This window comes from Brachycentrus maculatus, unplaced genomic scaffold, assembly GCF_059751285.1.
Source record: "Brachycentrus maculatus isolate JH-2025_06_01 unplaced genomic scaffold, ASM5975128v1 h1tg000022l, whole genome shotgun sequence".
Taxonomy (NCBI): Eukaryota; Metazoa; Arthropoda; class Insecta; order Trichoptera; family Brachycentridae; genus Brachycentrus; species Brachycentrus maculatus.
In genome coordinates, this window is record NW_028280776.1 from 719,490 (window position 1) to 741,657 (window position 22,168).

Here is a 22,168-nt window from a genome sequence, read left to right on the forward strand (position 1 = left end):
TAATCGATAAATCTAATGGGAACTGTCATTACTTGCAAAAAACATAGACGTCTGGAGGTTCTTCTCTGATTAATGGTTGCAAAATGTTTGTAATGACTTAATGATATAAGATCTCTCACAAACATAACAACATTTTTATAAGTGTTTATCAGATTCTTGACCTTTTACGAATATTTAAAATGAGCTTTTATTTTGCGAAAGCATTTTTAATACTGATGCTTTAATTTTATTACTTTTTATTATTTACGGCCGTAGCAAATTCTTACAAATTTTTTGAATAATTACAAAGAGGTTTATAGTTTATAGAGGATTATATATATGATGTTCATAGTTCTAAGATTTTTAAAAATTGTTATCGACAAAAACGTAGATCAGAGAGCAGACAAAAACATGGACCAAAGGCAAAATAAAGGAATGGGCAAATGATCAAAAGTTAATACTGTGAAAATTGTGAAAAAGTTTTTATTTTTTTTGTGAACGTGTTTATTTTTAAAAATATTAAAATATATTTTTTTAAAGTATGTTAAATAACTCCACCGACAAGACACATAAGGTATCTTGGTGAGTCTCTGCAAAAAATTGCATATTGAAAATGTTTAAAAAAAGTTAAACGCATTTAAGCATAGTGAAATAATTATTTATTTAATGTATTATTTTTATTTTATAAATATGTTATACTACAACATTTAAACTATCAAACTATGAAATCGCTATATTTTTTAAAAACTTTTTTGAATTGTGAAAATAAAAGCCCAACTTTAACTTTTTGATTTGTAAAATACTTATTTTTAATAATTAAAATGTAACTTTGTTTTAAAATCATATTAAATATTTTGTCTATCTACTAAACAGTATTCAAAATATTTTGACGGTTAGGGAAAGAAGCTTAGGTAGATCTCAAGTGGACTTATTTTTTATGTTGATTGGCAGTCACAGTCAAAAGGGATCAGGGATGATGAGTGATTGGAAAAATATTTAATAACGGACTTTTAGCAAAATCATTTACTTGTGTATTTATTAGTTGTAAATTATTATTAATTGCCTTTTTATGTTCTAATATTTCTCAGTATCTAATTTATATCCTCTGTTGTATGTGTGTAACATATTTAGACTTTTATTTTAATTAAGTTTGTGACTATTTTATTTTAAGTATTAAGTTATAATAAAATATTTATGGTGATTTTAAAACAAAGTTACATTTTAATTATAAAATGGAAAATTACAAAGTTAGTGCTTCAAATATAAATTATAATTATTTTAAATTTTGAAAAATACCTTTTCAATGTTTATGTGTGACAAAACATTACTTTTAAATTACAAATTCAGAATAAACTCCATGAGACGATAGTCGATTTCACTTCATCCAAATTTAAAGTCAAAAGCCTTTCCTTTAATTATCCCTCTCCATCTCAACCACTTAGAAATTCCAGAGTGTGAATCAATTTGCGTCCAATCTTCACATCTTATTATGAAAAAATGTCATTCACTCTCGAAATGAGTTCAGACTTGCAGATTGGCACTCAGGACTCATTTCATCTCCATCCCCTTCATTCAGCCCTTGGCCAATTCCACCCTTCCAGCGTTAATCCTCTCAGATATTCAGCTCCCGTGTATTTTGTCTGCTCATCACTAAAATTCACTCTGAGGCAGCCAATAATAATATATGCGGAGTATCTTCACTTTCACTCGCTCTCTTCAGTATCGCAGGAGGAAATATGCACAAGAGAGAGGGTGAAATAATAATCTGCATTCTACATGCGTCACACATTGTGCAACGTGTTTTTATATTTGTTATTATTTATATTTTGGATATTAAAAGCATTGATAACGTTGTGGTATGGTAATATAACACTCTCCTTACCATTCATCATTTAAACGATGAATGATAAGAAGAGTGATAAATTATTTTTGTTGCATACTTGTAATTTCACTTAGTCTCACTGTCCTTATCGTCCACTATTTACTTTGTGTAATACCACTTTTATCAATGCTTTTAATATACAAAAAAAAATATTCGTCTCTATCACATTCACGCATCTCCTCATATTATAAATAGTCACTGATTATTCCGACTCCCAACACTTTCAAGTTTTTTTAAATACTTGATCATGTGGATTTTCCTCGGTCTTCCTCTGCTTCCATTACCACCCACATTCACCTCATAAATTTGAATATTTAGAATAATTTAGAATATATGATTTATCATTAAACAAACTCACGAACTCCGCTTTTGTTATGTGCAATGCACAACAAGCTTGGATAATTCGATTTAAAAGAATGATTATTTGCAGCTTTATAGTTCATATTTATAAATTTCAGCACCGGGAAATTATATTCAAATACATATATCGAAGTTTGAACGTTCGGCATAAGACGAAGTTAAATAAATGTCTATCCTTCCTTGTTTCAGCAAAGGGTAGTATGAGTAGAGAGTAATATATTCCAAAGGCTTCTGTAACGGTCCGTTCTCACTGATAGGCGAAAATTACATCTCCAGCCGGTCGCGTGACCAGGATGAATAATAAAGTAGCGGCAAAACGGAGATGCGCCGCTTCGTGGGGCATATTGTCTACCATTATTGTTAGTAAAATATTAATGAGTTACAAATTATAAGTGTAAAAAAGGAAATATGATTATTTATTATTCGTACAAAATAAGCAATAAAAATTTACGTACTAACGTAACATATATGTTCGACCACCTAGTAATGGCTATAAAACTGGTTGTCTCATAGCTAAACAATTTCATATCAAAACGAAATTTTGTCCATTGAAATACCCGGCACTAAAAATATTTTGAAATAATTTAATTAAGTTACAATTTTTAAAAATCAATCATGTTTTCAGGCTTTCCTAGTTTCAGGTCTCTTAGTTTGTAAAATAATTCGGTATGAATCTTACATTCACTTCCTTAATTCGAAAAGCATGGTTGTCAATCATGGATAGAATAGTGAATGTTTCATGTGTGTAATATGACTACTTAGGCCAGCTGATTGGTCGTAAGCCCTTTAATACCCAAATCTCAAAATTTTTCTTCATCTACATTGACATCTAAATTAAATAATAAAGTAAGGAATACAATAAAACACGACATTCTTGGATAAGTGTTTTTTTTTATTGATTTTTTTTTCAACGTAAAAATTGTTAATTTATTTTCAAATTTTCCCAGAAAAAAAATTAATACTATGATTTTAATGCATATTTATTACATTCCATCTAGACGCAGGTTAACGTTTTTTTTTCAGAAATGCCCGGAAAATCTTTTATCTTTAGAGACTTGCTTGTATATAGTAAGTTTGTAAGGATAATGCAGGTAGATTAGAGATATCACATCATCTAAACCAATAAATGACAAAAAAATCCTTAATTCATTTTGCTAATGGCGACTATGCTAGGGCCCCTTTTTTATTTAAATATCATTTTTAAATCTCAAAATTCAAAAGTAATAATCAAACACTTAAAACCCGATAACTTTCATTGACCGTATCAGCACAAAACAAAATATCCAAAGTTTGGTGAGTACAATAAAACACAAATTGTTATATACAACTCTCATCTTTCTTATATTTTACTTTTATTCATACACGCTTCCCATACCCTTCTACAATGAGTCGAATTCTGCAAATATTTGCACGTTTCAACCATAAAAGGTCATAAACTCATACCTATCTACAATATATTTTATAGTAGTACACATTTCAATGTAAATATAAGGGGTGGAACAAAGAAATGTGATGCTATTATTCTACCCACGTATTAATTTACAAAAAAAACCACAACTATCTTAACGGCGAATGCAAATGTAATAAGGAAATGTTTTACTTAGGGAAATCGCGAGCGAAATATAGATAGCCTCAATTACATTACCCTTTGAAAACAAAGAAAATATTTTTGAATCTATCTAATCTTTATAGTATAAACCTAGATTTAAATATAAATCTAGATATAAATCTAGATTTCTGTTTAAATCATAACACAAAATTTTAAATGTGATATTATTTATCATAGATCATTCAATAAATTTTTCTACTGTCGGCGTCAAAATAAAATATTATTTTGACAACCCTGGGTTACTGAATGTGTTAATTTAAATTACGAGTTTATCTTATGGCTTGTCATGAAATTCGTTTTTGTAACTATCCTTAATAAGCCAATTATATCGTAAAAGGAAAATTATAATAATAATATTTCACAGTCATAATAAAAATATATTTCCGGTTGACTTATCATAGGGTGCAATACTAAACCATATTTTATTTACAAAATATGTTTTATCAAATTAAAATAATTTGTATATATATATACACACTAAACAACATGACTAAATTGCTTGATGGTAATTCATCATATGTGATGTTTAAAATATAAAATTTAAGTACTAGATCAATATGTTTAAATATCAGTAGAATAATTTAATAAATCCTGCTTTGATATTTGCGATATTTTAAATTTAAGATGATTTTATTTAGCACTTATATTTCAAATTATACTCCCTCTGAAATCTTCATTGCTGTATCAGTGTTATGAAAACTTTGCATAAATAAAACATTACGCTAAAACTAATGACAAAAAATAAACACTAACGTTCTACAGTTCTCAGCTTTCAAGGAAATTAAAATGTTTTGTTTGTTAATGAGTCAAGCAGAGCCAATAATTTAATTTAATAAAGTTACTTAATGTAGCAAACATGTTATGAAATAAAAGTTGATCTTTCAAAATTTATCTTTATTTATAATCGCAAATAAGCATGAAAATGACATCTGTATATATACGTTTATATAAACACCTGAAAAACATTTTTTATTAAATACGCATTACACCCGTACAGTTTGTCTTACTTAAATATACAATATTTGACAGATGCCTAGTTGTCATGTGCACATTAATACGACTCAAAATAAGTATCCAATCCTTTTACAAGCACACATTATTAACAATTTAAATATTCTTTTTTGACATCTCATCAAAGATGAAGAAGAATATGGAAGTCTGGGCATTTACGGGGCTGACGACCGTCATAGGCTGGTTTAAGTGATCACTTTACACACGTGTAACTTTCATCAATTCTACCCATTATTGACAACCACATGACTCAAATTCATGGAAGTTCTATATATATTTGAACCAATTCAGAAACATCGTTCTTGAATCACAAGAACTTCACTAGAGACATCTATTGGTGAGATGAAAACAAGAGTTTTTGAGCAGAAACTCTCACATGATCTTTAATGAGATGTCAAAAAATAATATTTAAATTGTTAATTATGTTGTTAACAATTTAAATAATAAATCATGGCAATGAAATATATTCAGATTTAAACGACATGACATTCGTTAGAGGGTGATCAAAAACTAATCATACGTAACTATTGACGTTCAGGAAAATAAATATCTTGGTGGGAAAAAAACGATTTCATCACGTTATTGATCTTGTCAAATGACCGCACCAAAGCATGCCGGATAATAATTTGCGCCACCTAAAAGCACCAGAAAACCTATAAATATACCTCGACAAGGGAAAGAACAAGGAAAGTAATCAAGGAAAAACTAAGTGACAGTTTTTTTGCAAGACGAGCGGCGAAAAACGCAAATGGAAATAGCCGACATTTTTTATGACGGTCTTCCCATTTCGGAAAGATGTAAGTCGCCCGCCAGGGTGTGATTATCTTCTAAATCCCCCCTTATTGTAGATTACACACTTTTCGTTTTTCATCTAAGATATTGAGTGGGTCCCCGGTATTAGATTTTCTTAGCGGCCCATAAACCTTTGAAACCACGTCTACTTTCTTCCAATAGCAAATCTGAGCAAATCTATTTAATCCCAAAAAGTGAAATATTTTTTTAAGATATTTTTTTAATGTTAAACTATATTAACAACATTTTGAGTATCTCCAAACACTTCATTGTCTCACCAATAGGTGTCACTAGTGAAAATTCTAGAGATTCTCGTACAATGTCTTAAAATTTGATCACATATTTAGAATTTCCAAGGATTGGAGTAGTGTAGTTATCAATCATGGATAGAATTGGCGAATGTTACACTTGTGTAAAGTGATGACTTAAACCAGCCGATGATGGTCGTAAGCCCCGAAAATGCTCAGATTTATCCTTCTACATCTATGTTGAGGTGTCAAAAAATTATAAAAAAGTATGTTAATTTTTCCCAACGATTTTTTTTATTTGTTCAATAGCAAGAAAGAGAAAAGACAATTGAGATGGTATGGACACATAAAAAGGCAGAGAACCTAAGCATACGCAGGAAGAAGATACGATGGAAATATGTATCTTAACTTTTTACTCTTTGTATGTAGTCAACCATTGCTATACCGATGACAAAACCCGTTATGCTTTTCAAAATTAGAGTAGAGAGTTCATCTAATATTTTTTTCAGTTTTTCGGGTTTAAAAATATTTTTTTTCAATTTTTGCTAAAAATTTTTTCAAAATGTTCCTCGCAAACAAGACCTCTCGCTTTCAGTACCAATTAAATAGATTGTCATTCTTAGATGACCTGGGTACTATATATCCCGGGTGTTGAATATCCCGGACTCAATTCTCAAGGGGAATAAAAATAAATTTTAGTGATTTTTTACTCTCTTATATATGTTATATTACCTTGGACTGGTAACTGAAGCGATCTTAAGGAAAAATCATTAAAAAAACGCAGGAGATGAAAAAAAGTCTACTCAAAATCGAAAATCTTAAAGAAAAAAAATCAAAATTAAAAAAATTTAATTTTATACATTACATCTTAGCCATAAACTACTATTTCAAAAATTTAATGAAATATTTTGAAAGTTCAAAAAAAATGTTCTGAATCCCATACATAGCATTGTAAAAATTATTTTTAATTAATTAAACCTCTTTTAATCGTTACAAATATGTGCGTCAAAGTTCAGTATTTATGTCAAATGATATAATTACAACGTTTTATTTAATCATAAACCCTTATTATTTAACGTGACTTTATGTTTCTGTATGACTTATAATCTTTTTCATTATTTTAAGCACAATGGCTTATCAGATATAAAAGTGACTTCACAGCATGAAGTCTGTTACTGATTAAATATTAACATGTGTATGCAATGTAAACCCTTTGTAATGAACGTAAGCCTTAGATATGCGGGTGTGTCAGTTGGGACCCAGTTCTACCCCTTCAGGCTTTAGTTCAGCAGAAGCGTCTAATGGAAGAAACTTTGTCTCATGCAAGTCCAACGTGCTTTTATTGAAATTTATTTACTTCTCAAATGAGACCGCGTTCTACTCCAACATCATATACTTTTTACACGAGGTGTATACTTAAATCATTAAGTGATAAGATTTTTATTATCAAAGTAAGTTTTATTTATTTTTATTTTCTCTAACGATATTTCTAGACAAAACGATGATTTATAGGTGCCACGTCATAGCGTAGCTGGAAAGACGCAAGACTCCGAAATAGGTATCAAAGGTTTTAATATTTCAATTGTAACATGAATTTCGGAACTAATATCGAGCAATTAATATAGGCAGGAATATTTTCACGACGAAAGTTATTTATGTAACATATAATATATGTTATACTGCGATGATGCCATAGATTAAACTGCGTTTTTTAATGAAAATTCCTAAAAAAATATTAAATTAATTTGACAGATGACATTGATATGACAACTTATATCTTTTTTAAACCTAAAATTACCATGAAAAAGATCATTGTAAGGGTAACCTTGAGGGTAAAAATATATTTTTATTATTACATGATTTTACCCACACATATAATATGTTTTTTTATTTTATGTGTGGGAGTTTTGAGTGTGTCCCAAATACTTGTTCACAAAATCTGGATCATCTCCAATTACAGGAGTTATTTTCATATTATTTTTGACATCTCAAAATAGAATGTGAAAATTTTGTTTTTAATAGTCTCTAGTGAAGTTTTAGTGATTCAAGAAAAATGTTTCAAAATTGGTTCAAATATATAGAATTTGAGTAGTGTGGTTGTCAATAATGGGTAGAATTGGTGAATGTTACACGTGTGTAAGGTAATCACTTAAACCAGCCTATGACTACCAGACAAACCAGACTTCCATATTCTTCTTCATCTTAGATGATATGTAAAAAAATATATATTAATATTTTCTTCATGCCTTGGTTACCCATTTTTTCTCTCTCCCGCAGACAAACCTCGATATACAGACTCAAGTTGTTAATACTTTAAATCATAAAAAAATTTAAGTTTTTACATAACAGAGAAATATGATTTTTTAAGTTTTATGCTTATTATAAAAAAAATCGAACACAATTATTTTAATTAAAAATATGTTACTTACTTTTTTGTCTGAAAATATTTTTCAAGCATCTTTAAAGCCATCTCATAAATCTTAAGTATAAAAAACTGTTTTCTCGTTACTGAAAATATGCGATTCTCATATCTCGTATTATTTCGTTTTAATGCAAATTCTAAAGTACCTGTAGAAGAAAGTTTGTAGCTAGTAAAATCGTCTGAGACGACAATAAATATGTTAATTTGGTCTGTCTCGTCAGCAACGAGCGCATCCTTTGGAAGACAGTGAGACATGGTAAAACATAATTTTTAAATAGAATATTCACGTTCAATAATACCATATAAAAATTATTATAAAACTTTTATTTATATTTTGAAGTGCATATAATTGTAAACATGTTTTGATTTTTTTTAAATAAATTTTTGAATGGAAAATCACAAAAATGAAGTAAGGAAAGAACGGTAAAATAAATTAATGAGGCGAATGTAGTTGGAAAAAGAAGGAAAGGAGGTCCGAGGAAAACTTGGAACAATCTGGTATGTCAAATACTTGAAAGCGGCCGGGCCAGGAGTCGAAATAATCTGCGGGTATGTATTAGGAGATGCACGAATGTGGAAGAGGCGAATTGTGTTTGCAAAAATAGGGTGGTATAGCGTTCTATTCTCTCTGCCTATCCCTGCGTGGAAGCGGCGTCCTGGTTTGTTAGTTATAAATTACATTTATAAAAATAAAAATCACGTTTTCGGAAGATATTATTATAGATCTAAGTATTTGAATGGTGGAATTATGGAATATGTAGATGATTTCGTGTTTTAAAGAATAACGTTTTTTTAGGGATAGAACGATTAATAAAGATATGGAAAGGATTATGAATGCTGGGAACAGAGTTAATACCATAGTGCATTGAAATCAGTTATTTACAACATTTTGAGTGTGTCCAAATACTTGTTCACAAAATCTGGATTATGAATTTGAGTAGTGTGGTTGTCAATAATGGGTAAAATTGGTGAATGTTACACGTATGTAAAGTGATCACTTAAACCAGCCTATGACGGTCGTCAGCCCCGTAAATGCCGAGACTTCCATATTCTTCTTCATCTTTGATGAGATGTCAAAAAATAATATGAAATCAGTTATAGCAAATAAAAGTCTAACAGTGAAATCTGAACCGGCAGTACAAAATAGAGTGCTGGTTCTTACCCTTATGTATTTAATCGTAGTATGGAGTTAGCAAAAGGAGGATAAAATATGATTAAGTACAGTTGAAAGTCAATCTCTCAGACGAATGTGCGCCAAAACGGTTTATGACAGAAGTTCGGTTGGTAGAATATGGAAAGAATGCGAGACGAAGCGAATGATATCAGTAACGACCAAACCCGGTCACTATTCAAATAAAATTAAAATGGAAAAAAGTATGTTGTAGTGTTTTTTTTATATTATATAAAATGCACTTCCACGAAATAATTTGAGTATAAAAGCTTTTTTTAAATCTTATTTTAATTAAACTGGCAACTGGAATGTATAACGTAACGATCCATGAGTTATCTCATTGTTACAAATATAAAGACAGATTTAGAAAAATAATAAACAAAGCACTGAAAACGGCATCAAAAAGCGGGAGCTTACTCGTAAAATTCAAATCACCACAAAAAGTTTCTGCGTCAATAATGGGTCGTTGAGAAGTAGCAATAAAACCCTTTCCGTCCCCTGTGGTTTGGGGCCCGCTCGGTCGGAGCTGGGGGCTCGGGGCTCGGGCTGGGGAGCTCACAAGGACCGGGGCCCCGGGCATTGTTCTTTATATTATGCGGCATCATTATTTGCTTCTTACTCTTCGCGCATGTGCCTCTACAGACGCGTACTACGGAGCGAACAAATTATTTTACAAAATAAGTTTGCTTTTCTAGTTCACAGCATTTTTTTTATTTATTTAAGTATGTAATTTATTTAATGTAATTTATGCAATTTACTATGTACAGATTATCGAAAATGTTTAAAAAAATAGTCAGTTTGTAAATTACGGAAATGTGCCGAAATTTTTTTATTGGCACAGAAATATAGACTCCGATTCAATAAATTACAAGAAGGTTGAGTATTTATTTATTAAAATAAGATTGTGCATATATTTATTAATTTCTTTAGCGAAAAAATATTACTGTTAGTTTATCGTTCGTAGTAAGTGAAATGAGTACTTTTTTCAACTAACTTTAACAAAATTAATTTATTTTATACAAGTAACTAAGACTTTATAATAAATTTTGATTTACTAGAATATCGATTTCATTTTTTAATTAAATCTATAAACTATCACTTAAATAGTATCTATATATTTTCAATATAAGATTTTGCTTAAACCATTTTATAAAAACCTGATTACAAATTGATTTCGCAGGTTATGGGGTTTTATAACTATATGTTGTTAATTTTTATCGCGTATACAATAAAAATATAGTTATAATAGAGCCCTTAAAGTTTTACTAAAACATAATCAAAGAGACATAAATATTTATTTCACAAATGAAAAAAATGTACAATACATTTTCAATTCACTCTGATTACCACAATACCTGCTGTTCATTCACAAAGTAACCTATCTCACTTATCCCTTTTGAAATCGTCTGCATTTTTTGCCCGCTCGATTCATTATGAATTCATTCCCATAGTAAAATGACAACGGTGACATTACAGCGCAATTGAGGGATTACAATAAAACATCGTCATTAAAAATGTAAACAGACAGTTGCCGGAAAAGCGGTCCTCCCGAGGGCCCAGAAGATATCCTCGATCCGCCCCTGTTTGGGCCTAAAGCATCCCCCGGATGGGATGTTCGCGCAGCCTCGTTATTTATTACATTTTTCCTGTTTGACGAAAAAACATGCGCGGCGAAAATATACGTTTATATATCTGGCAAGGAGGCACCCAGCGCAAGCCGACTTGATAACTTTTATCGCACAACGTAAATAGCCTTTTATTCCTATTTTTTATATCTATGGACATGTCATAAAAAAAATATTGGGTTGTTTGTGCATTTCCGATGCTATGTTTCACAATATAAAAATTACAATGGATATACGTATGCAAATTTTAAATTGGAAATAACTGCATATAAATAAAACGCACATCAATGACTTTTCCAACCCTATTGAATTCCAACTGAATGCTATCAGAATACGATTTCTTAGAAGAATGTGCGCCAAGACGATTTTTATAGATGTTCGAATGGTGAAATAAGTGAAGAATTAGAGGGTTAGATAAGGATTATCGATAAAATTAAAGAAGGCGTGTCGAGATGGTTTAATAGATAATAAATAATAAAACCCTTATCCACACCCCAATGATGCATAGGGCACTGCGTTATATAAACCCAGTGTTTTCTTGATCGTTTACACATGAAGGAAAGGTGATCAGACCTCCGCTTCAGGTACCAGTCCAGGGTAGTATTTAATAAATATTACAGTGAAAAAATAACTTATATTTATTTTACCCCCCCTGGGAATCGAACCCTCCAGAACGGTAGCCGAGCGTGCTGACCATTACACTACGGAAGCGGAGTCGAGATGGTTTGGACATGTAAAATTAATAAATGAGGAAAAAGTAGTAGAAAAAACGGAAAAAAGGAAGATCGACGAAAACTTGGCATGATCAAGTATTTCAAGTACTTTAAAGTGGCCTGGTAGGGAGTTAGAATAATCGGCGGTTATGTATTAGGAGATGCATGAATGTAGAAGAGGCTAAGATTGTTTATGTTTATCTATGAAAAAAGGGAGATCGAGGAAAACTTGGCATGATCAAGTATTTCAAGTACTTTAAAGTGGCCTGGTAGGGAGTTAGAATAATCGGCGGTTATGTATTAGGAGATGCATGAATGTAGAAGAGGCTAAGATTCTTTATTGTTTATCTATGTATGTGGAAATATCAATAAAATTATACTGGTTTAAATGTTAAAGACTAAGAGTTTAACGAATGTGCGCGTAAATATTACGAATCAAATAAATAAATGTATGTATATTTTTACAACTTTTACAAATGTATCTTTTTAGTGTGCCTAAATGCTTGCTCACAAATCTGGATTATCTCCAATTATTGGAGTTATTTTTCATTTATTAATCAAATTTAATTATAAGCTAAAAAAATACAAAATAAAATGATATTTTCTGGCTTTTCTCATGTATGTGATTAATATCCAGAATTTGGACCTCACATTATAATAAAAGAGTGTCTGCTCAACCGAAAGCTTCTTTTCGTCTTACTAATAGATGTCTCTAGTAAAATTCTTGGGATTGTTTTACAATGTCTCAAAATTGGATCACATATATAGAATTTCCAAGAATTTGAGTGTGTGGTTGTCAAAGTAGTGTGGTTGTCAATCGTGGGTAGATTAGTGAATGTTACACGTGTATAAAGTGATCACATGAACCAGCCTATGACGGTCGTAAGCCCCGTAAACGTGACGGTCGTATGCCCGAACTTCCATATTCTTCTTCATTTTTGTTGAGATGTCAAAAAATAATATATATGTCGTAGCCGTACAGGAGAAAGTGACCAACTACCAAAAGGTAAAATTTTCAGGAGGGCCATTTAAGTCACTTTTGCTTGGCAAGAAAATAGACATCAATGCTGTTATAAAGTGATCACATGAACCAGCCTATGACGGTCGTAAGCCCCGTAAACGTGACGGTCGTATGCCCGAACTTCCATATTCTTCTTCATTTTTGTTGAGATGTCAAAAAATAATATATATGTCGTAGCCGTACAGGAGAAAGTGACCAACTACCAAAAGGTAAAATTTTCAGGAGGGCCATTTAAGTCACTTTTGCTTGGCAAGAAAATAGACATCAATGCTGTTAGTGATTTTAACAAGTCTTTATATTATACTTCCAAGTTTAAAATCCTTTGGGATTTTTTTCATGGCAATATTAAGCTAGTATGATATCAAATTGTAAAAAATGCACTTGGTCACTTTCTTCTGTACGACTACGATATGTTTTTGTTGAAATAGTGCAATGCTTTGAGGAATAACAATAAATTTAACAAGCAGAACAACAACAGAGAGCCACAACGTATTCTTTTCCTTTACCAATAATGGTTCTGTGCGTATTTTATGTGAAATAATATTAGTTCTAGCATCTTTATCATTTTGCAGCCAAGCAGAGTTTATCAGAGTGACTTCACCAAAATTAATGTCTCTTGCTGTTTCAGCAAATGCTGTGCCAAAAAAGAACACACAAATGTAGTATTAAATAAGATTATACGCAACTTTCTAAATACTTCCTACTCGCAATCTCATGATTAAGTACATACTAAACTCACACGCATTGTTTTTGTCCCAAGAAAACGAATAAAAAAAAGCTTACTCCGCTGTTCTGTGGCGAAACATGCCCCACTATATTTCACATCACTTTTATAGTTTAACTATGCGTATAAAAAGTCCATATAGCACCGTAAAACAAAGCATCTACATTGAAGATCTCTCGTTCACGAATTTCGGGAGTCAATGGCTGAAAGAAACAACTTTTAAGGTACCTAAGATACTTTTTTAACAACGCAACCCCAAATTTTACTTCGAATGTTAGATAAAAGTTTCATTATTAGTACGGTAAAGTCAAACATATTACAAAAAAATAAAGATTTCGTACTTTAAACTATTCTAAACCGTTCATTCTGTGTTCAATTAAAATTTTACTGGTAAATACCACTTTTTTTATAAAAATCTACTGTGACATATCGCTCACTCCTTTCAACAACGTCAAATATCAAAAATCGTCAATTTCCAGCTGTACATATTTTCTAAATACCCAAAAAATGTTCCGTATCCCAACAAAAGAACTGAAAAATTACTAAAGAATTGAAAAAAAAATGTATTTTTTAAACAAATAATTGAGAGTTATGATGAATTCATTGTTATTATTTTTTTAAAACGTTGAAATAACTTCAACTATATTTGTCTCTATCATTAGACAACGAAAATATTGAACATAATAAGTATTCATAAATAAAAAAAGCACAAAAAAAATTAAACAATAAATATTGTACGAATATTATTATGAATCAATTATTTAAAAACATAATTTAAAGTTAAAAAGCTTCTTTAAAAGGTAACTGCCTTTTAAAACATTTTGTTATACAACTATCAATTAACGTACTTAATAAAAATTCTATAGATATGCAGAAAAATTCTACATTTTCATCGCCAATAAAATTTGGTCCGTAGATAGTATAATATATACGAGTAGATATAAGACATACCATTTAAAACGCCCTATTCAGAACGGTCTCGAATATTTCAAATCTGAAAAAACCCTTCCCTTCCACGCGGCTAGGGTGAATTACGAAAGCGTTTATGTACTTTTCTGTCAGGTGGTGGCAATATAGCCATTGTTTATTCCTCCTTTGTAGGTCACGAGCTATCAACGCTAAGAGGGTTGCTTCATACGCATCTATACGAACTTTTCCGACTTTCGCTGCGTTAAAATAATATTTATGTTGGGAAACTTTTGATGGTGGGCCTCTTCCGTGCTATTTAACCCTCTGCTATTGACAGGTGTATTTTAAACCCCTGCTTTTATTAATTAAATCAAAATCACAAATCAAAATGAATTTTTGGAGGGAACGAAAACGTTTTGAAAAACCTAGAGCTCAAATTTAGCAATTTAATTCAGTGTATGGTATTAAATTAATGTTTTTTTCTTTATAGTTTATATAAATTTACTAAATATAAAGCTTATTTTTCTTTGATTTCTCTTTCTTATCAGTTCCAAAAGTGAATGTTTTTTAAAGTAGTATTGTTTTGACCTATAAATATAAAAAAATACGTTTTTGTTGTTGAAATAATATAAATCAAAGGACAGAGTAAAAGGCAGTTTTACATCATTTAAAAATAGTTTAAATGTTAGTTTTTCTACGTTTTCAAAAAGGTAGTAAACAATCTAATTTTAAATTGAATATTTTTTATCCTGAATCAAAATTTTAGATTCAATAATAGATCACTTAAACCAGCCTATGACGGTCGTCAGCCCCGTAAACGAGATGTCAAAAAATAATATGCTTTATTATAATCCATTTCTTATTTTTATTTTATGCTGAAATTTAATAAAAAAAGTTTAAATCTAAGAACAGCAGAGTTAAGGGTTACTTTTGTATAATTTTCAAATGAGAACCCATGCCCTAGAAGCCCATGGCTAGTAGTGTACGGATTTACCCTATGTTATAGTACCCCGAGGTATTTGGGACGGATTGTGTTTTTAGCCTCCGATGGGTAGGGGGGGATTTTATTTTTGTTCAAGTACGGCCATCATGTTTATCAGGGAAACTAAATTACGGTTATTTTGATTTTATTTCTGAACCTTGAATTTCCACGAAACGAATACAGATTAGTTTCGCGAACAATAGTTTGCTACGAAAATGCGCGTGATTCAGATTTAAAAAAAACATAAATTTACGGTCAAGATTATGATGGCCGTATATTTTTGTACGCGAGAAATAATGTGATTATAAATTTATCATAAAACAAAAATCTTTAATTTATATAAACAACATAGTTTTAGTTTTAAGTAATGTATTGTTATAACGGAAGCTAAACTGGCATTGCACAACGGAGTCCTGGTTCCAACTCTGTATGGAAGTGAAACATGGAGTTGGCAAAAGAAGGATGAAAGTAGACTGAATGCAGTCGAAATGCGATCTCTCAGAAGAATGTGCGACAAAACGATGTATGATAGATATACGAATAGTGAAATAAGGAAGGAATGCAAAGCTGAGATAAGCATTATCGATAAAATTAAGAAAGGTGTGTTGAGATGGTTTGGACATGTAGAACGAATGAGTGAGGAAAGAACGGTAAAACAAATTTATGAGGCGAATGTTAGCGGGAAAAGAAGCAGAGGACGACCGAGAAAAACATGGCACGATCAGGTATGCCTAATACTTGAAAGTGGTCAGGTTAGGAGTCGTAACAATCGGCGGGTATGTATGAGGAGATGTATGAACGTGGAACAGGCGAAGAATGTTTGCAAGGACAGAGTGGTGTGGCGCTCTATTCTCTCTGCCTACCTCTGCGGGGAAGCGGCGTGATGGTTAGTTAGTTAGTTAGTTAGTTATTGTAATAACCTGAAATGGAAATATGATACATAACAATACAAAAATAACAGCAAAAGCAAAACTGACACTGCATAACAGAGTCTTGGTACCAACCCTAAATTATGAAATTGTAGCGTGCAGTTAGAAAAAAAAGTATACTAAATGCAGTCAAAATGCAATCTCTTAGACAAGTGTGACAAATGGTCGAAAGGTGAAATTAGGAAAGAGTGCAATGCTGAAAAAAACATTACCGACAAAATTAATGAAAGTGTTTTAAGATAGTTTGATCGTGTGAAACAAATGGTTGAGGAAAGAACGGTTAAACAAATTTAAGACGCGAATTATTTTTGAAATAGTAGCAGATCATGATGGAGAAAAACATGGCCTTATCAAGTATTAACAATAAAATATTTTAAAGTGATCAGGCCAGGAGTCGAAATAATTGGCGTGTATGTTTGAGGAAATGCATTAATGTGGAAGAATCGAAAAGTATTAACAAAATCAAAATCACAGTAGTGTGGCATTCTATTCTTTCTACCTACCCCTGAAAAATTCTGCCGTTGGAATTATGAATGAAACATCCCATGTAGGTATCTCTCTCCCCTTATTTTCCATATCTTTTTCTTAGAAGAGGCCAGTTGGAACTATATATAATATAACTGAAGATGTAGAGCGATCTTCTATATCTATCTCACATTCGATATAGCTTCATTCGATAAAGCCTTCATATTAGTATGCAGACGGGTGGTTCTATCAAAGTATCAGAATTGCACTGCAGATATTATACAATATACATTTAAAATACAAAATACATGCTTTGAAGTATTCCACCTTACTTTACACATCAAAATACATACATGTTTTTAATACAAGTGAAGATTTAAATAACTAATTTGACTTTTTTTTAAATAATAGATATTACAAAAAAAGCCAAAGGAAGCCGAAATTTCGGATATTAAAATTAACATCAGTACATGATTAAGTGCCATCTTCATATGTAAGTCTGAGCTTAGTAAAAAATGTTTTTAATGTTGTTTAATTTGATACAATTTGATAATTGGAATAATTAAATTTATTTAAAATAATGTTTGTACCCAGTGTTTGACAATATGAGCTTTATTTGAATTTTAGTTCTTATAAAATAAGCATAAATAATATTATAAATTATTTTAACGTACCATATGAAAGGTGTGGGATTGCACTTGCCTCCCCAAATCCTGTAAAAAAACATATTTATAGAAATTATAACACGAGCAATAAACATTAAAATAAATCAGATGTCTCAAAAGAGAATTGTCGTCTTATAATACGAAGAAAATATTAATGATATGGATTTCACAGTAAATTACTTTATGCACTGTAATATTTACCATTCATGTTACCACAACTCTTGTACAATGTATGTATAATTTATTTTTAGAATCGCATTCATTTATCAGTGGAAACTGATTTTTTTTTTTTTATTTAAAAATGGTTTTTCCTTCTCGACCATAAGAGAAAGTTATTTGTTTCTTAATTTCAATTAAAAGAGATAATTTATCAACAGTTACAATAGAAATAATACCAAATCAAAACATGACATTCTGTCAAATGGTACAAATGAAATTAAGAATATGAAAAAAAACTTGTTTTATTTGACACACAGAAATTCAAGTCTTTTAAAGCCCAACTACTTACTATTTACTTAAAAAAGGAAAAATACTTAAAAATCCTATTCACAAATAGGGAACAATTTACATTGATATATTGGTACAAGTAAAAAACATTTTAACTGTTAAATTAAGTTTGAAAGTATGTAAACATTATATCTGTTTAACAAAAAATAATCTTAGAACATTGATTAGTCCAGTGCTATATTTGCTGAATAAGAAAATAATCATTCAATATATTTTAACGTTTATTTTCAGGAATCCTTGAATACTGATAGTGTCCTTATCTGTTCACGTCAATTCATAAAATTTCATGGCTGAAATGCTCGTGAGCTGCCACCAAGTTGTCTTATTCTGCGCTACAGAGAGTGCTGTCAACGGAGGAAGCGATAACACTAGTACAAGCAGCTATCAACAATTTAACACCAAAATTACATTTGGCTTCCGACGCTCCTGCAACGATTGCCAGAAAAAAAAACACGTGATGCGGTTTCCTTGCCAGGGAAAATTCTCAAAGGTACGTACGATGCAAGATGCATTTGAAACCAGCCAAGTTTTCACAGAAAGTATGATTTTAATATTAACATGATAAACAGATTTATAGAAACCGACAAATCACTTTTTTTTTTAAATATTGGTTATTCAAGATATTTGATTAGAATGACAGTTTTATTATTTTTATTTTGTAACAGTCTCATTATATTTTCTATTTTTTTTAGTATTAATAATACGATCATAGAAACTTAACTTGCAATATAAATGGGATATATTTTTAGAGCAAAACTGTTTATTTATTATTATTATTGACATGTCATCAGAGATGAAGAAGAATATGGAAGTCTGGGCATTTACGGGGCTGACGACCATCAGAGGCTGGTTTAAGTGATCACTTTACACACGTGTAACATTCACCAATTTAGTGAATAATAAGGAGAGTTTATGTATTAATTCTTATTTTTTTCATTGTGACAATTGTTTTACCTAGTTATGGCATTTTCAAACGAATGTCATTCGTTCGAAACACATTGTCACAGTATTATTTTTTATGTTTTGTAATAAAATACAACTTAATAGACTCAAAAATCTATGTTTGGTTTAAAAATAAATACATAAATTAAAATGGAGTTCTACAAATAAAACGCCAAATCAATAAATAAATGATAAGGAGAGTATTACATTTCTAGTGCTAAGTAATTTCTTAAAACTCAGCTTGAAGGGTGACTCCTTGCAAAATTAAGGTAATCAATATTTGAAGTACTATGAGCGTATACATTACAAGTAACATATAGTTAGTAAGTAAGTATGTAAATAGTTATGAAACCAAGTTTTAGTATAAATCGTCGAGTGGAGCTGGTCGGCCCGGCTGATAGCGAGGCTTGGCCGGGTCCCCGGTTCATTTCTTGGCAGAGTGCCTTCAATAAGCATGTTTCTCTTACTTGGGACTCGGAATACAAACTACCTGAAAACATTTTTGGGAAACTTTTGGAAACAAAATAAACTTTCTTTAAACCTTGCTGGGAAAATCGAGAAATTTAATAAAAAAGAGAAAAAAATAAAGGTATTTCCATGGTTATATATACTGCCTAAGGATTTTCAAATTTTAAAATTTTGGTATCAAATTTTGTTCTCCTCCGTAGTATAATAGTAAGCGCGTTTGACTATCGTGATGTAGATCTGAGTTCGATTTCCAGGAGGTCGAAATAAATATAAATTTCACATATTTTTTTTTAAAACCTGGACTTATGTAAGAAGCGCAGACCACCTTAGTGAAAAAATGATAAAATTCATACTTCTTCGATAAGATGCAATCCCATATGCACCATAGGTTACTGATAACGGTTAACAGAAGGGACTGAAATAAGTTGAATCAGAAACGCAAACAAAATAAATTATCTAAAAAATAAAATATTTCAAAAATAATTTAATTCAATGGCAATGTGTTAAAATATTTGCATTTTTTAACACTTATTCAAAAAAGGGGAAATTAATGAATGGAAATCAAAAACCATCTACATATATCACGTATTAGGAGATAATACCTTTTAGTACGAATTTTTCGGAAGTTGTTTCGGAAGATGATAATTTTGTATCTAATACTTTTTCATTTCATGTTCTGTTTTGTATTTCATTGCGTGAAATTAAAAGTTTTCATGGCAGGTATTTTATATTATTAACGCATTGCGATATATGTTCGAAAAATATATACCTATGTATAATTGGCGTAACATTATATTGCCTGCATAATACAACCGTATTTGCGTCATAGTAAAACTCGAAAATATTTTCTAATAAAATTAATGAATTTATAAAATTATACACTAGAAAGTTGTTGGTGCTACTACAATGTTATGATATAATTTTGATAAATTTACAAATATAAAAGCATGTATTTTAATGTAGAAATTGGAGTCATAACAAGTTAATTTTTGGACGCGTCAAATTATGCTTCCGTGTTACGAGCGATTATTGGTAATTATAGGAACGTGAATTAATAAATCAGGATCATGCGATAAGTGGTACTTGGACGATAAACTTTGTTTCTATCGCGTAATGGCTGACAAAATATGCGCCGTACTCCATTACGACTCACATAGTACTAAAGTGCCAGTAAATTCAAATTATAACATAAAATACCTTTACAGCTATGTAGGCAAAAAGTGGTTCGCGGGGCTGATTCTTATCGGACTGTTTTCGAAAAAAAAATGTTCGGTTTATCTCAAACCATAAATCCTAAAAAATATCTGACATATCGTATGAAAAATTACTCTAGTGGGTTGTCTAGGTCGCTACTAAAGTAGCCTCAACACAATCGAGACATATCGCTCTTGAAATGGGAAAATGTCCAGTTCTTTATTTACTGAGAGTTTTTATTTATTCTTTTTAAAAATGGGGACAAATTTAAAAAACAAATTGACATCTCAACATCGATGAATTTTGTATTTTTACAGAGCTTATAACCTGTCATAGGCTAGTTAAGTGATTTCTTTACACAGTACAACATTAACCATTCTACCTATGATTGACAACCACATTACTTATATTTTTGGAAATTCCTAGATATATTATTAATGTCAAGACATAGTTTCTGAGTTCATTACAGCCGTCCGTGTTGGATTGAGAAAGTTTTTAGTAAGCAGAGACCCTTTATTTGGATTTATGCAAGATCTAAACCCTAGATTATTTTAACGTACTGAAAAACGTCTAAAAACATGTTTTAATTTTTAATGCAGCTTTAATTATAATTTTTTATTGAATTTATGAAATAAAAATTCTAATAAATAACTGTATTTTACTGTATTATTAAAAATTTTATTTAAAATATCCGCTTCTTCCTTCAGAGAGAAAAGATTGCCTCTCTTTTTACCAATTATGTTGTCGGCAAACAAAGCATCGTCGTTTCTTTATAACATTTCAGATAAACCAATTTATTAGTCGAGCATAAAGCAAATCTTCAGTGTTGTTTCGTCTTATCCGAAATATTGTCACGGTGCCAAAATTCCTGCGATTGCTTCGTTCCAGAGAAGTAATGTGATTTAATCCTTAACAAGTTTATCACAGGTAGAAAAGCGAGCCTTCGAAGGCCCCGGGCGCCTAAATCCTTCATCTGGCAACAAGTTGAGAGGAAAACCTACGCCGTGTGAATTTATTAAAACGGTCCGATATTTTACTGAATGCTAAGTACACAAATAATATAGCTAGACCCATATGAATTTTGGACAGGTATCCATACTACGTGCTTAAGTAATTGAGAAGAAAAGTTTGAGGGTTATTCGGATACTTTGTATGTCGGTCGTGTGTTACCTCATTTGCGAAAATAGGAGAAAAGTTTCGAGTTACATATTAAACAAATTTTGGAACATTCTCATTTACGCTTGCAAAATAATTTTGCGGTCGTTGGCAAAGAGGCTCACGTGGATCTTTTTATTTTTACTTTTAAATTTTGTGGAAATTAAAAATATGGAATATTATTTGGTTCTGAAGAGGGTCGGGAATTTCGTTGCCTCTCTGAAATTTCTACGACATAAAATATTATATAGGTCTTTTGAAAGTCTGTCACAAATTTTGGTCAACGAGAGAGAAAAGAAAATTTAGCCAATGAATCGAGTGAATCTTGTAATTTTTCGGCTTCTATCTTCATCCGTACTGTATTTGGCACCGCGTTAAATCTACGCGGTGTTACC

General features: G+C 30.9%; 1 protein-coding gene across 1 annotated transcript in view; it reads right to left on the bottom strand.

Annotated features, from left to right (window-relative positions):
• Positions 1-22,168, bottom strand: part of LOC148313092 (CUGBP Elav-like family member 3) — a 722,672-nt gene that overhangs the window by 683,848 nt on the left and 16,656 nt on the right. Inside the window, exon 2 of the mRNA XM_088268061.1 lies at positions 17,517-17,555. Coding sequence (XP_088124187.1) covers positions 17,517-17,555 — 39 coding nt within the window. The remainder of the gene's footprint in view (positions 1-17,516; positions 17,556-22,168) is intronic.